General features: G+C 45.2%; 1 protein-coding gene across 1 annotated transcript in view; it reads left to right on the top strand.

Moving 5' to 3' along the window:
- The window catches only part of NLRP1 (NLR family pyrin domain containing 1), a 41,666-nt gene extending 33,227 nt beyond the window's left edge, over positions 1-8,439 (top strand). Inside the window, exons 9-13 of the mRNA XM_081109017.1 lie at positions 757-1,016; positions 1,506-1,631; positions 4,266-4,407; positions 6,270-6,314; positions 6,733-8,439. Coding sequence (XP_080965143.1) covers positions 757-1,016; positions 1,506-1,631; positions 4,266-4,407; positions 6,270-6,314; positions 6,733-6,992 — 833 coding nt within the window. The 3' untranslated portion in view covers positions 6,993-8,439. The remainder of the gene's footprint in view (positions 1-756; positions 1,017-1,505; positions 1,632-4,265; positions 4,408-6,269; positions 6,315-6,732) is intronic.
- The last annotated feature ends 7,888 nt before the right edge of the window (positions 8,440-16,327 follow it).

Raw genomic sequence — 16,327 nt, forward strand, 5'->3', positions numbered from 1 at the left:
AAAGACAAAAATAGGCAGTGACCAAAGATTGTTGAGAAAACAAGAAGACAGCTAAGGTCTAAACAAGAAAAAAAGAGAGAGACCTCTAGGGCAGACACAGCCACTGAAGAGCCCTCCTGCCATAGTGGCTGCTGGTCTCTTGACCCCACTGCTGCTGCCAAAAGAATCTCTGTCTTTTCATCTGTGCTTCATCACCTCTAGATCAAGGCCCTGGTTAGAAGCATCCACTTGGTCAAGTCTTGGTCACAACCTGTGTCACAAGCTTCCCAAGTGGGAGGCCCAGCTTGTATTTAGCCAAGACCCACACAATGATGGAGGAGGAGGTTCTTCACAAAAAGAAGAATCTGAAAATGGTGGGTGACCAAACACGACAAATGTACACTACCTTGGTCACTCCATTTCCAACTCTCTTTCTCCTTGTTTCTATATGCCCAGAGAGACACCTGCCAGCATTACTCAGTGACTCTCAAAGATATGGAATGCACAGTAACACAGCTAACCATGGGGTCATTATCTTTCCCAGCTCAAGGACCTGGGGGTGTGTATAGGTTTAGCTTAAGAAGATTCCAGTGGTGCTCCAACTGGAGAGAACCTATTGACCACAACCCCAAAAAGCCCCAGACACAGGCACACTGCCTTCCCTGCTGGGTCCCCCAGAAAGGCCACTGAACCTGTGCACAAGGACCACACTGTCCCAGTCAAGCCTGACTCAGGAAGGGCACTAAGTACTCATCTCTCAAATCCATTTTTTCACAGAGGAACATGTGGACATCTCATGGTTCCACGTAGCCCACTTTAAAGAGGATGGGATACTTCTGGAGAAGCCAACCAGGGTGGAGCCACGTTCTACCGTCCTCGAGAACCCCAGCTTCTCCCCCATGGGAGTTCTACTGAGAAAGATCCACTCTTTCCTGAACATTCCTGTCATCTCCAATGTGCTGCTCTACCATCGCCTCCATCCTGAGGAAGTCAACTTCCACCTCTACCTACTCCCCAGCGACTGCACCATTGAGAAGGTACTCCAACAGCCAGAGAGTCAGGCCAGAGTCGGCTGACAAATAAATAACATGCATCCAGAAAGCCCCCTGGATGGGTCAAGTGGGCGTAAGGATAAGATATAGACTAGTCTTGTAGGTTCCTAAGACCTCCCCCAACTGGGCTCACTGGTCCATTACTCATTGCTGGACACCCTTTCGCAATCTTTTTCCAAGAGTCAGAAGGATGGGAGGGCTCCATCCACAGAGGTGTACCCACTTCTCCATTCTCATTTCTTCTCTATCAATGCCCAAATTCCCACCCTGAACATAGCTCTGAACAAGTGGGTGGGTTTCTGTAGCAGTCATGGGGGACAGGGGAGGGAGAGTTCATGGTGGTATAGCCCCCCCACCAACATCAACACGTGAAAGCCCCACTTCACTTTGTTCAGATCAGAGTCCACAGAGTGGAATCTCTGAGGAAGACAAAGTTGCCCTCCTCCCTTGAACAGTGTTCTTTATGCTCCTTAGGCCGTAGACAATGAAAAAAAGAAGTTCCAGTTTGTGCGAATACACAAGCCACCCCCGCTGACTCCGCTCCGCATAGGTTCCCGATATATTGTGTCTGGTTCACAGAAAATGGAAATAATCCCTGAGGTGAGCAGTCCAGATATTCCCCCCTCCATAAGGCCAGAGGTCATGCTTGGGAATACCTGTGGGTCAGGTCTCAGAGCTTTCCAAGGGACAGGCCCAACTGGGGTTTGGCAGATAGTGAGTGGGATTTGGGGTGAGCAGGAATCCTTCAAAAATTGGAAAAAAATCACTAGGATGAAAGGTTACATTCAGGATAGGAATAGGAATGGGGTTTGACTTAGGGCAGTGGTTCTCAACCTTCCTAATGCTATGACGCTTTAATACAGTTCCTCATGTTGTGGTGACCCCCAGCCATAAAATTATTTTTGTTGCTACTTCATAACTATAATTTTGCTACTTTTATGAATCATAATGTAAATATCTGATATGCAGGATGTATTTTCATTGTTACAAATAGAATATAATTAAAGCATAGTGATTAATCACAAAAACCATATGTAATTATATATGTGTTTTCCGATGGTCTTAGGCGACCCCTGTGAAAGGGTGGTTCGACCCCCCAAAGGGGTCACGACCCACAAGTTGAGAACCGCTGACTTAGGGGAACTGAGAAGTATTAGGTTGTAGGGTGTTGATGCTCTGCAAGCAAAACCACCAGGAATACATCCATAGTGAACACTGGGGTTATTATTCATTGCAGTGAGAAAACACACACTAGCGAGAACCATGGGGCCCCTCAGATTAAGAGACTCAGAAAGAACCTATTTCAGGATTTAGGTAATTTGGGGGAAGATCAAAGGAAATGGAGATTTGGTCTAGATCTGGTATTCTGAGAAGATAGGGCAATTCTATAATTGGGAACCTCTACACATTTTCTCTGTAAGAAGGGCAGGCAATGAAGTGTGAAGATATAATAGCTGAAATAGTCAAATCTGCAGTGGGATGGAATGATGTTTGGCGATTGTGAGATTGTATATGTCCAACAGGAGGACAACACAGCAGAGGTGGCAGCATCAGATTAGTTTGTAATAACAATGAGTTCTAGTTGTGAGCATTACATCAGGTCTGGACATCAGGAGCTGTCTTCCATCCTTTCTCAGTCTCCCCTTTTCACCAAAGGGAATGATGTCAGGCCAGTGGGCATTCATCCATGATATCCAAATGTTCACCATGGCCAAGATCTTGCTGCTGAGGATCAGAGTTTCACCTGAATGATAGTCTGTTGTTGAATTAGACTCAATTCTTTTTCTTCTGTTCTGAGATGAGTCCTTGGACCAGTTGAAGTGACAATGACAGATGGAATACATTTCCAGGAGTAATGAGGAAATGTTATATATATATTGAATTGAGAAACATGAATCCAACAATGAATCCTGCTGTGTCAGATCTTAACAAGGGATGAGAGACATGACTCAGTCATTCACCACACATTTACCCTGTGCAACCATGTGCTATCTTCATTTGTGATAGTCCAGTGAACAAGACAGAAAGGCCCTGCCCTTGGGAAGATGACATTCTGGTGGATGAGACCTACATCATTAAAGAAACGGACCAAGAACCATGAAGTGCTGTGAGAAAAATACAACTATGGCAATTAAGAGAGTGACTTGGGCTGCTTTATACTGGGTGGTCAGGGGAGAAGCCTTTGAGTAGTGACATATAAGCTGATACCTGAGTGACAAGAAGGTCCCTAGGAGGTGAATATTTGTAACAGAGTACTTCAGGTCCAGAGGATAGAGGAGCAGGCACCCTGATTCCTCCACATGACAAATAGGACAGTGTAGCACAGCTTACTGAGTGTAGCAAAGAGAGAAGAAAGGTGGGGTCACACAAGAGACAGAGGTTTCCTAGGGCCCATCAACTCTGTTGCCTTGATGTGGAGTTTTGGATTTTGTTCTAAGTGCAATAACAAGATCTCAGAGATTGTTGCTTGGTAATACAAGACCTACTTTAGTTTCACATAGATGCTGCTGGCTGCTGGGTAAGAATGGATGATAAGAAGACAAGAGTGAAAACAAAAGACTGTTGCTATGGTACAGGCAGGAGCTGCAGATGCCTTGATTAGGGAAGAAGCAGCTGAGATGAAGATAAATTGAGGGACTGAGTGTATATGTTGCAGATACAGCCAATAGGACTTGGCTTATAAAAGTGAAAGGTAGGAGCTAAGGATGATGCCTGAATCTGAAACATGAGTGCTCAGTGGGTGGTAGTGCTATCTACTGAGTGTGGGGAAAATGGGAAGAGAACATTTATGAAAGACAGTTGGGAATCAAGAGTCATCTTGAATGTGATTTAGCAAAGGGGATGAATATAAATTTTCTTTTGATTGAAAGTGTGTCAAGCACATGAATTTTGTGTTGACTGAAAGTGTTTCAAACTTAGGACACATTGAGAAGACAGGCTTTGGGCTGGAGAAATGTGAATTTGGGTTCAAGATAGAGGAGGAGGAAGAAGGATCTGATTCAAGATGTGTGAGCACTACATTAGAGATGAGTCCTGACCCAGCCATGTCCTCTTCCTTCTGAGTCAGGATTTGTGAAAAATGAGGAAATGAGCAGTGCCTGAAGTGGCATTAATTTCAGTAGAGATCATTCAAGGGTCCCCATGGGGCTGAGCAGCGCCAAGAAGGTGTCAGGTGGGGAGACACCTCACTTGCAGGATGAATTGAGGCTTCTCACATCACCACTGTTTCTACAGGAACTGGAGCTCTGCTATCGAAGCCCTGGGAAACCCCAGCTCTTCTCTGAGTTTTACGTTGGTCATCTGGGGTCGGGGATCCGGCTACAGATTAAAAGCAAAAATGATGCGACTGTGGTATGGGAGGCCTTGGTGAAATCAGGTAAAGTAAAGACAAGTTCAGGGAACTCAGTAGTGGGAAACAGATAGTCTATAAAATATTCTGTGTGTGTGTGTGTGTGTGTGTGTGTGTGTGTGTGTGTGATTACAATTTTCTGATGAGAAGAAATAGCCCAGGGAAGTGACTTTTTCTAGTTATACAACAGTTGGCATGACTAGAATTTGAACTCAAGTTAATCTGACTTTAAGCTCCATTCCCTCTCCCATGCACCATGGTGTCTCTACACTGACCTTGATTTAACAGATTTTGAAACTCACAAGGCATTTGGCAAAGTTTCTCATAATAGATTGGACATGAGATGAGAAAATAATAACTAGACGGTTATATGGTTGTATGAATTAAGCCAGTTATGGCAATAGCACATGCATTTAACCTGGATCACTCAGATATTTCAAAGTAGGCAAAGGGGAATCAAATAATGAAGTTTCAGGAATGATTGCAATTTTATAGTCTTTTAAACCAGCACCAACACTTCCAAGAAGAAAATCCCCCTAAAAAGTCCTTCTAGGAAAAACCAGTCCCTGTTCGCTGTTGAAATATGGTAAATCTGCCTTCTGAGTTGCTACAGTCTTCCCAGTGCAGAGAAAGAGAATGGTTGTGACTTAGTCATGGCTTGGGTGTAATCACAGGTGTGGACTAATCAGCCCCAGCATCAGACCTCATTTGAATCTCACTCTGACACTTGCTGGGTGATCTTGGGAAAATTACTTAACTCATCTGAGTCTCATTTATAAAAGGAGGGTTATATTGTCTAAATTGTAGGATTGTTGGAAAGATTAAATACACGATGTATGTACATATCTCATGCTTTGGCCCTTATAAATAGTACTAATATTGTTAATTTTTCTCATATTAAGTGTTCCTCTTCCTCCTCTCAATCTTAATTCTGCTTCTTGGAACTGAGAGAAGAATCTAGCTGCATTCCTATGAGAAACCTCTTTAGGTACCTGAAGACAGATCACGGCCTATGTTAGGTCTCCTCCTGTGCAAGTTAAACATCTCTATTTTCTTCTAACATTCCTTTTATATTTTGGATTTTATGTCTTTGCCTTGTCAGTCGCCTTCCTCAGTAGATGTGCCCATACGAGGACAAGTCAGGATGGACTCTAAGACTGTCCAGTCAGCATGGAGGATGTGGAACACCCTCCTCCCTCCATCCAAGTGAACCCGCTGCTCCCAGCACCACAACCCGAGCTCCCCTGTGTTTGGCTACCCTCCCACACTGTCAGGTCACACTGAACTTGGGTCGGCTCAAAACCTCAGGCCATGTCCACAGGGGCTCTGTGGACTCCCCCTTTCTCTCCTAATGCAAGTAATTTTTTAAACCCTTCCTTTGTTGTTGTTTCTTTTTCCCACTGAAATTCATCCATTACCCTAGTGCAAAGATTTTCTTGATCTTGATTCTGATATCAAAATTCAGAACAGTGTGAGTCTATAAGCCAAAGACAAAGAGGAAACCTTCTGCTCAAAATAAGGAGATCTCATAGTTGAAGCTACCTTGTAAGGGTCTCGGTTATTTCTCCACCAGGGTTCCATTCAGGTCAAGACTAAATTAAACCATGTCTGCATTGTTGAGGAAGAACTTTTCCTCTCACTCTGTCTCTCTGTCTATGATGATGGTTTCTGGGCCTCAGTTTCTCCATACACATATGGAAGGGATTCCCCTACATAATTTATAAGGCCCCTTGCAATGCTTACTCCAACTCCTATCAGGATTAGTCTGTAGCCACTTCTAGGAATCAAAGAATCTCAGAAGTGAGACATGGGTAGGATTTTTAAGGCTTATCATTTGTGTTAATAACTACCACTGATACTGATGCTTATTCATATATTTTTTCCTCCAGGAGACCTCAGACCTGCAGCTACTCTGGTCCCTCAAGCCCCAACAGGTCAGTGACAGTGTTGGAGACCACAGGAGCCATGGCAGTTCTGGAGTGTGCTACCTGGTCCTGGAGGGAGGGAGGAGAGAAAGAAGGGAACTCTTCACACCTCACAAGGGATTGGTCCTTGGAGAGTGGTGTGTGTCCCAGGGCAGAGTCCTTTCCCATCACCCTTATTTCTGCCCATGGAGGCCCTGGCACCTTCCATGGGCAACCTAATATGCCTCCATCAGGTATTTGACAGTAGGCAGAGGTGCCTCTCTGTGGTTGAATGTTTTCATAGTTGGGGGGGGGGGGCGGGGGGGGGAGGGAGCCAAGGATGCAGATCAGGTGAGTGAAGAACTACAGGTGGGGATCAGATGCAGAAACTGTGTTGGGAGCCCTTCTTTATTCATTGTCAGCCTCACCTTCACCCCCAATGCTCCAGACTTGCAGCACTTTGTGGACCAACATCGGGCCCAGCTGGTGGCTCGAGTGACATCGGTGGATGCAATCCTAGACAAGCTGCATGGACAGGTGCTGAGAGACGAGCAGTATGAGAGGGTGCGGGCTGAGCCCACCAATCCAGACAGGATGAGGAAGCTGTTCAGCATCATCAAGTCCTGTGACTGGGCCTGCAAAGATCAACTCTATCTAGCCCTGAAGGAGATCCATCCTCACCTAACTGAGGAACTCGAGGAGAAGTGACGCAGTGGAGGAGACCAGGGGAGCTATTGACAAGCTCGGCAGCTGAAGTCTGAATACCTGCTTCTGAGTCCTGGCTCGGACTGTCCAGGCCTTGGGTCTAGGTTTCTTCATGTCTAAACACATTGCCATTGCTCAGCCTGAGTGGCTCAGTTGGCTGAGTGTTGTCCTGGTCACTGCAGGGTTGTTGGTTCGAATCCTGGTCAGGGCACATACCTGGGTTGCGGGTTCGATTCCCGGGCATGGCATGTATGGAAGGCAACCTATAATGTTGCTGATATTTCTCTCTCACATCAATGTTTCTCTCTCTCTCTTCCCCCCTCCCTCCCTCTGCCCCTCTCTCTAAGTATGTCCTCAGTGAAGATAAATAAATAAATTTGCAAACACATTGCCTTCTAGCCCTAAAGTTACGGTGCTTTGGCGACGCCTTTGCTGGGCATTACATGTCCATGCTCAGTGCTGCCACACGGGCTCCCAGGCTGCCTCCCTTGGCTCTCACAGGCCAGCTGTCCGGGTAGAATGACAGCCTCTGGAGGAATGTGCCTCTGGAGCTGGCAGGGCATCTTCCAACCTTGTAGAAGCCTCACACAAGAGCCTTGTCCAGTGGCCACCACAGCCCTCCCTGTGCCATCCAGGTGCAAAAAGGTCACTTCTGGCTGAAGACAGACAGTGGAAATGGACACCTTGAAGGTTTGGAATGGCTAGGAGTAGGGGCAAAAACAGATTTGTTTTTCACTTGTCCATGTTGAGCCGGGTTTTTCTATTAGCCCAAATTGTGCTTTTTGTTGATTCTGAAGTCTGCTGGATTCCTAGAGCCACAGACAGGAGAGGTGAAGATCAAGGCCACAGGGGGAATGGATCCCGGTCTTAGCTTAGATAACTCCTGCTGTGCAAAGTGATTCCATCCCCTTACACCCGACTTAGGTACCACTGCCTGTGCCCCTACAGAAGTCCTAGCTGTTTCATAATAATGTGCAGAGGTGCCACCTCCTGGACTCATTACTTTTCTGCTCAGGTCACATTGCTAACATGTTCAAGACATTTGGCTGACTCTGTCAGGACCTTCTTCTGAATGAGATTATTACTGAACTTTGGATCCCAGCTCTTGGAACTTTGAATCCCAGCTCTTGGAGCTGGCCTCTAATGGAAGCGGAGTCTAGCTGGACACCTGTACTTGAGAAGGGTACTTTTTTACTAAGATTCATGTAACAATTGCTGCTTTCTGATCCCAGGTAGGTAAGCTTGTGCAGAAGGCAAGATATCGTCAGGACACTGAACCCAAGACTCTGGCTCTCCACCTCCAAGAACAAGAAAGCTTACACAATGAACTTGTTGATTTAAGTGTAATCCTGTGTCCCCACTTTTCTGCTGAAGGTGGCAGGTATATGATTTGATTCTTAATTTGATGTCCTCAGTTATCTTAAGAGAAATAAAGGAACATGCCAATATGTCTTAGAGCTTCTTTCTTCATCAAAAGGCCAAAGGTCTCCTGTAAGAACCTGAGAAGCATGGAAGAACATTCTCAGGACACACCCTGCACTGGGTGTCACATTGCAGGGGACAGTGCCTATTTATTGGTTCTAATTTACTTCATTCTCAAGGTAAAATCCAGAATCTTGTAGAGCAAGTTCAGCTCCTCTCCACAGGAAGCTGCAGGTGGAGCCCGGTAGCTCAGGGCCTGTCCCAGGCACAGTCCTCCAAGTTTTAACTCCCAGCTGAGGCTCTGTTGATTGTGGAGCTGCAAGGTAGACAGTCATTGCAGGGGTCAACCTCCCACTTCCTGCCATGCCAGGCAGGATAGTAAGAAGCTAGGAAAATTCCTGGACAAGTGGAAGGAGAAAAAACTAGTGGAATGAGACAAACTAGTTACAGGAACAGCTGAGCAATTAACATCCAGCTTATAAATCACAAGTCCCTCTCCTCCCTAACCAAGGACCCTTAGGAGCTGATGGTTTACATGTCTCCTTGCCAGCCAGAGAGCAGAGAGCTTAAATAACCCCAGTCAGAGAGATAGATAACAGAGACCCAGTTAGTGCCATTAGTGCCAGCCAAACCCAAATGAATAAAGTCAGGGGAATCAAAAGAAAGAAAGAAAAAACAATTAGAGCCTAACAAATCCAAGACAGAGGTGAATTTGAGCAGAGATTGATTCATCAGCATATTAAAGGACACACCTGGAAAGCTGATGAATATTCTGAGTGAGGCCTTCCTTAAAATTCCCTGCAAAAGACAGAAATAGCTTCCCACAGGGCCCAGTGCATGCATGTGCCCCACCCCTTTCCTCATGCACATAAGTTTACTTTCTTTCTCCTAAGCTGTGGGAACCCTCCTCTTAATAACTTTTCAGTGAACACAAAACAGACCCACCTAGGCTTAATTCTATTACTATGACTTCCTTTCTGCTACTAGGGTCTACCTAGACCAGCGGTTCTCAACCTGTGGGTCGCAAACCCTTTGGTGGTCGAACGACCCTTTCACAGGGGTCGCCTAAGACTATCCTGCATATCAGATATTTACATTAGGATTCATAACAGTAGCAACATTAAAGTTATGAAGTAGCAACGAAAATAATTTTATGGTTGGGTCACAACATGAGGAACTGTATTTAAAGGGCCAGAAGGTTGAGAACCACTGGCTTAGACTCACTTCTGGTACTGTGATCTTGCTGCTTCTAACCTAAGCCCTTCCTTTGTTTCACCATCCCATGCTTTAATGAACATACTCTCAAAATCACCTACACCCATGTCTTCAATTCTTTCCTGCACAAAGTCAAGAACCCATGCATTCCAAGCCATGCCAGACAGACCCATTTCAGCCCCGTCCCAGTCCCTTTCAGATTACAGAAACAGTGGCTGACCTTTGGGGGGACCCAAATGGCCCTCAATTATTGCTGAGGGAATGGTGGTATTTTCAGTAGCCCCGGGTATGTTCAAAGAGCAAGAGAACATAGGCATCCATGAAGCAGAACCCAGACAGGTGCAAACACTGAAGTTATAGTCTGCTAGAGCGGCCACCCACCCCTGTCCGAATCTTTGAGTACTGCATGTATAAATTATTTAACCATAATGACGAGTCAGTATTAGACCGGATTCTCCAGAGAAACAGAACCAATAGGATGTGTGTATAGGTAGAGAGAGATTTGGTCTAAGGAATTGGCTCACACAATTATGAAGGCTGGCAGGTACAAAATCTGCTGGGTGGGCTGGCAGACTGGAGACCCAGGGAAGAGCTGATGCAGCTGTTTGCTGGCAGAGTTCTCTCTAGCTCAGGGGTCATCACTCTTTTGTTCTATTCAGGCTTTTAGTTGATTACACGGGGCTGACCACACTGGGAAGGCAATCTGCTCTACTAATTCCAATGTTACTAATTCTAGTGTTACTAATTTCTGTTCATCTCACCTAAAAACCCCTCATAGAAACATCCAGAATAACGTGAGACCCAATATCTGGGCACTGTGGCCCAGTCAAGTTGGCATAGAATTAATCATTACAAACATTATGATGACAGGTACTACTATTGAAAGGGGGCAGAAATAGAATGTTGGGGAACCAGCTAGTATTGTAAGAAATATTAATCATGCTCTGTTAACTGTGATTGTTTTATTCAAATTAAAGAAGGCACATTCTAACCTGCCTGGCAGCTGCACTCAGGACCTGGGAGCTCACCTGGAAGTGCAGCCCACCCTCCCCATTTGGAGCTGCTGATTATCCTGGAAAGATTAACAACTTCCTTGCAGAAACCAGAGTTGCCAGCCCTTTGAAGACCCCAAGCTTTGCATATCACTAAGCCCTTTGAAGATCCCAGACCTTTTGCTTACCTATTAACGGCCAGCCTGGCCTACCCTCTCCTTATTTCCCCATGTAACCCCAGCCCTTGCATATCACCAAGCCCTTTGAAGATCCCCAGCCCTTTTTTGCATATCTGTAAACTTCCCATTTGCCCTTTTGCCTACTTTCCTTTAAACTTCTACCTATATAAGCAGTCAGTTTATGGGGGTGAGAGGGGGGCTGCAGAACAGATTTTAAGGATGACCTGCTGCTCTCCCATACTGATGGCAAAATTGGAATAAACGCTCTTATATGATTCAACCCTGCTCTGCTTAACTGGATTGAATAGTGACATGAGAGAGACAAACCACTGTTTGTCTGGTTACACTATCATCCTCATTTTACAAAACAACAGAGGCAACCCTAGCCATGGTTGCTAAGTGGTTAGAGTGTCAGCCTGAGCAATGGAGTGTCACAGGTTCAAACCCCAGCCCCAGATGGGGCACATGCAGGAGGCAACTAAGTGGTGTGCCTCTCTCACATCAATGTTTCTCTCTCTCTGTCTCTCCCCCTCCCTTACACTCTCTCTAAAATTCAATGGAAAAAAAATCCTCCAGTGAGGATTAACAAAAAATTAATTTATTTAATTAAATAAAGGAGTTCCTGAAATCATATTTCAACCAATAGGACTGAGACTTTCCCCATCCAATCAGAACTGTGCAGCTATATCCTCATTAGCATCTCTAGTAATCAGAATGGCTCTATATCAACCAATCAGAACAGTGCATTTTGGACCAAACTGTGAATGTTTAGAGTTTTCTATTTTCTTTTTTTTTAAATATATTTTTATTGATTTCAGAGAGGAAGGAAGAGGGAGAGAGAGATAGAAACATCAATGATGAGAGAAAATCATTATCTGCTGCCTCTTGCATGCCCCCTACTCAAGCCTGCAACCCAGGGATGTGCCCTTGACCAGAATTGAACCTGGGACCCTTACTCTGCAGGTCAACACTCTATCCACTGAATCAGACTGGCTAGGGTTAGAGTTTTCAATTTTCATCAGAACAGACAAATCAGGGAGCAGGGGCCAGAATTCTCTCTATATAGTCAGCCCCCAATGGGGCTCACATTCCTCTCCTCCTAAGACTGTATTTCCAGCTAGAGACGAAACACCAGAGACAATTCACTGGACAGGAGTAAAGTTGTCCTGTTTCTGCAGACCAGAGTGAACCAGAGCTGAGCAGAGCCGAAGTGTCTAGCTTGAAAGAGGTGAACCTGCAACACCCAATCAAGTGGCAACCCCTGGCTAAGGCACAACATTGGGCTGAGCCAGCTTATGCCCAGTGCCACTTCACGGATATGCTGTCCACAGCTCATAATTGAGCTGTAACAACATTGAGCTATTCCATAGCCATTTGGTTTCCAGCCATGAGCTATCACAATTGAGATGTTTGTATTAAATAAAGTCTCCCCCTTCATCATACCCCAAATGGAAGATTTCTATTGATGTTGATTTGGAACCAATGACCACCACTTGGCAGATTTTATACCCCATGAATTACGCATTATTACCCCCAGTTTACAGGTGTAGATACTGAGACCAGGCAAGTTCAATGACTTTTCCATTAATGCAAAATTGCTAAAGACAGAGGTGGGCCTCCTGACTCCAAAATCCATATCCTTTGCTCCAAACTCAATCAACAACTAACTTTCTTCCTTTTTCCTCAAAAAGTATCTCTATACCTTATGCCTTCTATTACCAAGGTTATATAATTGCTTTCCAACTTTATTGGAATTTCTAACTCTTTGAAACCTAAATTTCTAATGATAACCAAAAAGCATACAACAAGCATTCCTTAAATTGATATTTTTATGAACATACTAGAGGCCCAGTGCATGAAAGTTGTGCAGTCGGTAGGGGGTCTCTGTGCCCTCTCGTAGTCCCGGAGCCCTCGGGGGATGTCCGACTGATGGACATCCTTAGCACTGGTGTTCAGTGCGCATCATAACAACCAGTCGTTCCACCATTCAGTCAATTTGCATATTAGCCTTTTATTATATAGGACTAGTGGCCCGGTGCATGAAATTCATTTAAGGGCGTGGGGTGTCCCTCAGCCCAGTCTGCACCCTCTCCAATTTGGGACATTCCTCTAGCAATCCAGGAACGCCGGCTCCTAACCTCTCACCTGCCTGCCTGTCTGATCGCCCCTAACCACTCTGCCTGCCAGCCTGCTCGCTCCCAACTGTCCTCCCCACCAGCCTTCTCATCCCGAAATGTACCCCCTTGCTAATCTGATTGCCCCAACTGCCCCCCCCACTAGCCTGCTCGCCCCCAACTGCCCCTTCTTGGCAGCCTGCTCATCCCCAATGGCCTCCCCTGCCAGCATGCTTGTCCCCAACTGCCCCCTCTGAAGGCCTAATCACCCCCAACTGCCCCCCGCTTTGGGTCCACTCGCCCCCAACTGCCCTCCTGCCGACCTGATCACCCTCAACTGCCCCCTACTGCTGGCTTGCTCGCTCCTACTGCCCCCCCCCCCACCAGCCTGATCACCCCCAACTTCCCTCCCCTCCTGAAGTGATCGCCCCTAACCGCCTCTGCCTCGGCATCGCCACCATGGCTTTGTCCGGAAGGATGTCCGGAAGGTCTCCAGGAAGGTCTCTCAGTCTAATTAGCATATTACACTTTTATTAGTATAGATTTTATAACCTTTAGAAGCATAAGCTTCTCCATTGGCAAACACTCTCACTTTCAAGTCACACATCTCCAACAAAGCACAGGACATTTATCAGCAGTTTCAAAACCACTCTATAGACACTCTGAATAGAATGCCAAAGGCAGGTGAATGTAAGACTTTTATAGCAAGCAACATTTTACTAATTCATGTTATTTAAAAATATCAAGATATTCAATAACCTTAGTCAAAATTAAAAAGGAATATCTAACAACCTAATTTTAAAAAGAATATCTGAAATAAGTTAAATTGATTTGTTCAGATTGAGCTAAGGTTTTTCCCATTTTGATAAGATTTACTTCCCAGAAATTTGTATTTTAAAAGATGGCCCAGACAAGAGTTCTTGAAGAAGATCAGGTACTTGCATTTCAAAGGTGTAGAGAAAGAAAATCAATCTTCTCCTAGAAGGACTTTGGTTTCATAAAGTCAATTATCTGTATGTTGTTTAAGATGAATAGGAGAGATATTAGAAGGTAAAAGGATTTGGTGGGCTTTGACCTTCTGGATTCACACCTCTGGCCCTGTAAAGACTTCATTTGTAGCCCTGGCGGTTTTGCTCAGGGAGCAAGAGCAGTAGGGGCATGTGAGGGAGGCAATCAATCAATGTGTCTCTCTCATGTCAATGTTTCTCTCTTTCTCCCTCCTCTCTCTCCTCTACTCTCTCTAGAAATCAATGGAAAAAAATATCCTCTGTTGAGGATATTTTAAAAATACTTCATTTGTAAAATAAGGATAGTCATTTTCAATATTCAATAGTGGGATGCCACTCAAATGTTGTTGGTTCAGGATGGACAAATCCATTCACCCATTTTTTTTTCTTATTTTAAATTTATTGATTTGAGAGAGAGACATAGATGATTCGTTGTTCCACTTATTTATGTATTCATTCATTGATTCTTGTATATGCCCTGACTAGAGATTGAACCCACAACTTTGGCATATTGGGATGATGTTCTACCCAACTGGTCCACGTGGCCAGGACAGTCATTCACCCACTTTTGAATTATTTTTCCCATCTGGGTACATACTTCTAAATACATATCACCCTTCTGGGGGAGGGGGGAGGAAAGGATATGTGGGTGTCACTGATTTCAAGAAAATATCACCCTATCAGGTGAATCAAGCAGATTTAATTAGTAAAAATACATATTGTCCCATAACGTTCCCTACTTGGATAGGAAACTGGCTCTGATTAAAAAACAGACACTGATTAGATAGCCCTGCCATTTGTGTAGAAGCTTTATTTTGAGGGAGGAGGCAACTTAGTTACGTGTGGTTTAAACAAATAAGTCTCTACGAGGGTCTTAGTGGCTTCCCCTTTTATGATAATTCCAAACTCTTCCAAAGTATTAGTGAAGAGAAGGGGAAATGCCCTCAGAGAAACTCTATGCTAACTTTTGTTTCTTTTCTCTTTCTAAATTCTATTTCCATTTCCCATAAGCTTTCTTACGGTGACCTGGCTTTCCTTAATAAAGACAGACTTCTCTATAGTAGTTTCCCAGCAGACTCTATTTGGCAATTCTATTGCTTTGCTCCCAGAAACCAGTAGGTATATTACTTGGAATAGATCAGAATAGCCAGAACCATATTCTCTAGCAGTTAAATTCCTTTGCAAAACCCATCAAGGCCCCAGAGAAAGTCAGGAAAATCTTTATGAGGGCAGATTCCTTAATTCTGTTCTATTCCAAGTGTGGCAGGATAGTAAGAGGCTAGGGAAATTCCTCCACAAGTGGAATAAGGGAAAATAGAACAAAACAATTAAACAAGGCCAATTTGAGCTTCACACCCAGCTAATGAATCATAAGATTTCATCTTCTCTAAACAAGTATCTTCTCTAACTCCAGAAGAAATGGTTTACACACTCCAGACCTTCTCAGGATAGAACAGCCTCAGTCCTGGTCCCTCTTCAATGATGTTCTTGATGACATCCTTTAAAAATTAAACAAACCAGAAAAAAAACTCTGACTCCTGTCTTTGGTTGCTGGAGCCATTTGGGGGCTCAGCCCATCTGGTATCCAGATGACCTAATCCTAAAGGCCAGGCGTCAAGACCAGAACCAGCTGGCCCCGCCCCCCAGGGAGCGGATAGGGCGCCCCTAGGCAATGCGATAGGGTGCCAGTGTGATGGGGAAAAGTCCAAGAAATGGAGGGGAAGGGCTTAAGGGTCTGCGGGGTGGGGTGGTCGGCCCGAGTAGGTTTGGAGTGTGCTGGGGAAGGAAGAGGAAGATCTGATTGGAAACGGCTCAGCACAGTACCTTTCTCCTTGCGAACCAGGACGGCGCCAGCTGTGGCCTGAATGGGCGGTTGTTTCATGAGTTCGCTTGGGACCGACATGCTCATGGCAGCGGAAGTGCTCCCGAAACTTCACTGATTCCAAATAGTGAACAGCTATCAACCTCAAAGAACAGAAAAATCCTCTCCAACTAGAGGCCCTGGACTTGCAACTCCACTGAAAGAAGCACCATTTGAGGAGCTAGAGAAACCGGAAGTGTGCGACCAGAGGATTGTGGGATTGCGGAGGCCGCCTGGGTGCCTGCGGCTACGTGAGCCTGTTATTGCGCATGTACATAGTCAGCCCTATCGTCCTCAGTCTCGCAGTGTTTGGACGTGACTTCTGGTCAGAAATTGTTTGTTACCTTGGTTTGAAGCGGAGGACCAGAGCCGGGAGTTAGACCAGCTCTACGGGGAGTACACACGCACCTCCCAGGAGCTGCAGGTGAAGCGCACGCAATAGAAGCCTTCAATGGAACCATCAAGATCTTCGAAGAGCAGGGCAGACTCAAGAGAAGTGCAGCCAGGAGTATCTGGAGGGCTTCCTGCGTGAGGAGAATGAAAAAGAG

This window comes from Myotis nattereri, assembly GCF_964212035.1.
Source record: "Myotis nattereri genome assembly, chromosome: 16".
Taxonomy (NCBI): Eukaryota; Metazoa; Chordata; class Mammalia; order Chiroptera; family Vespertilionidae; genus Myotis; species Myotis nattereri.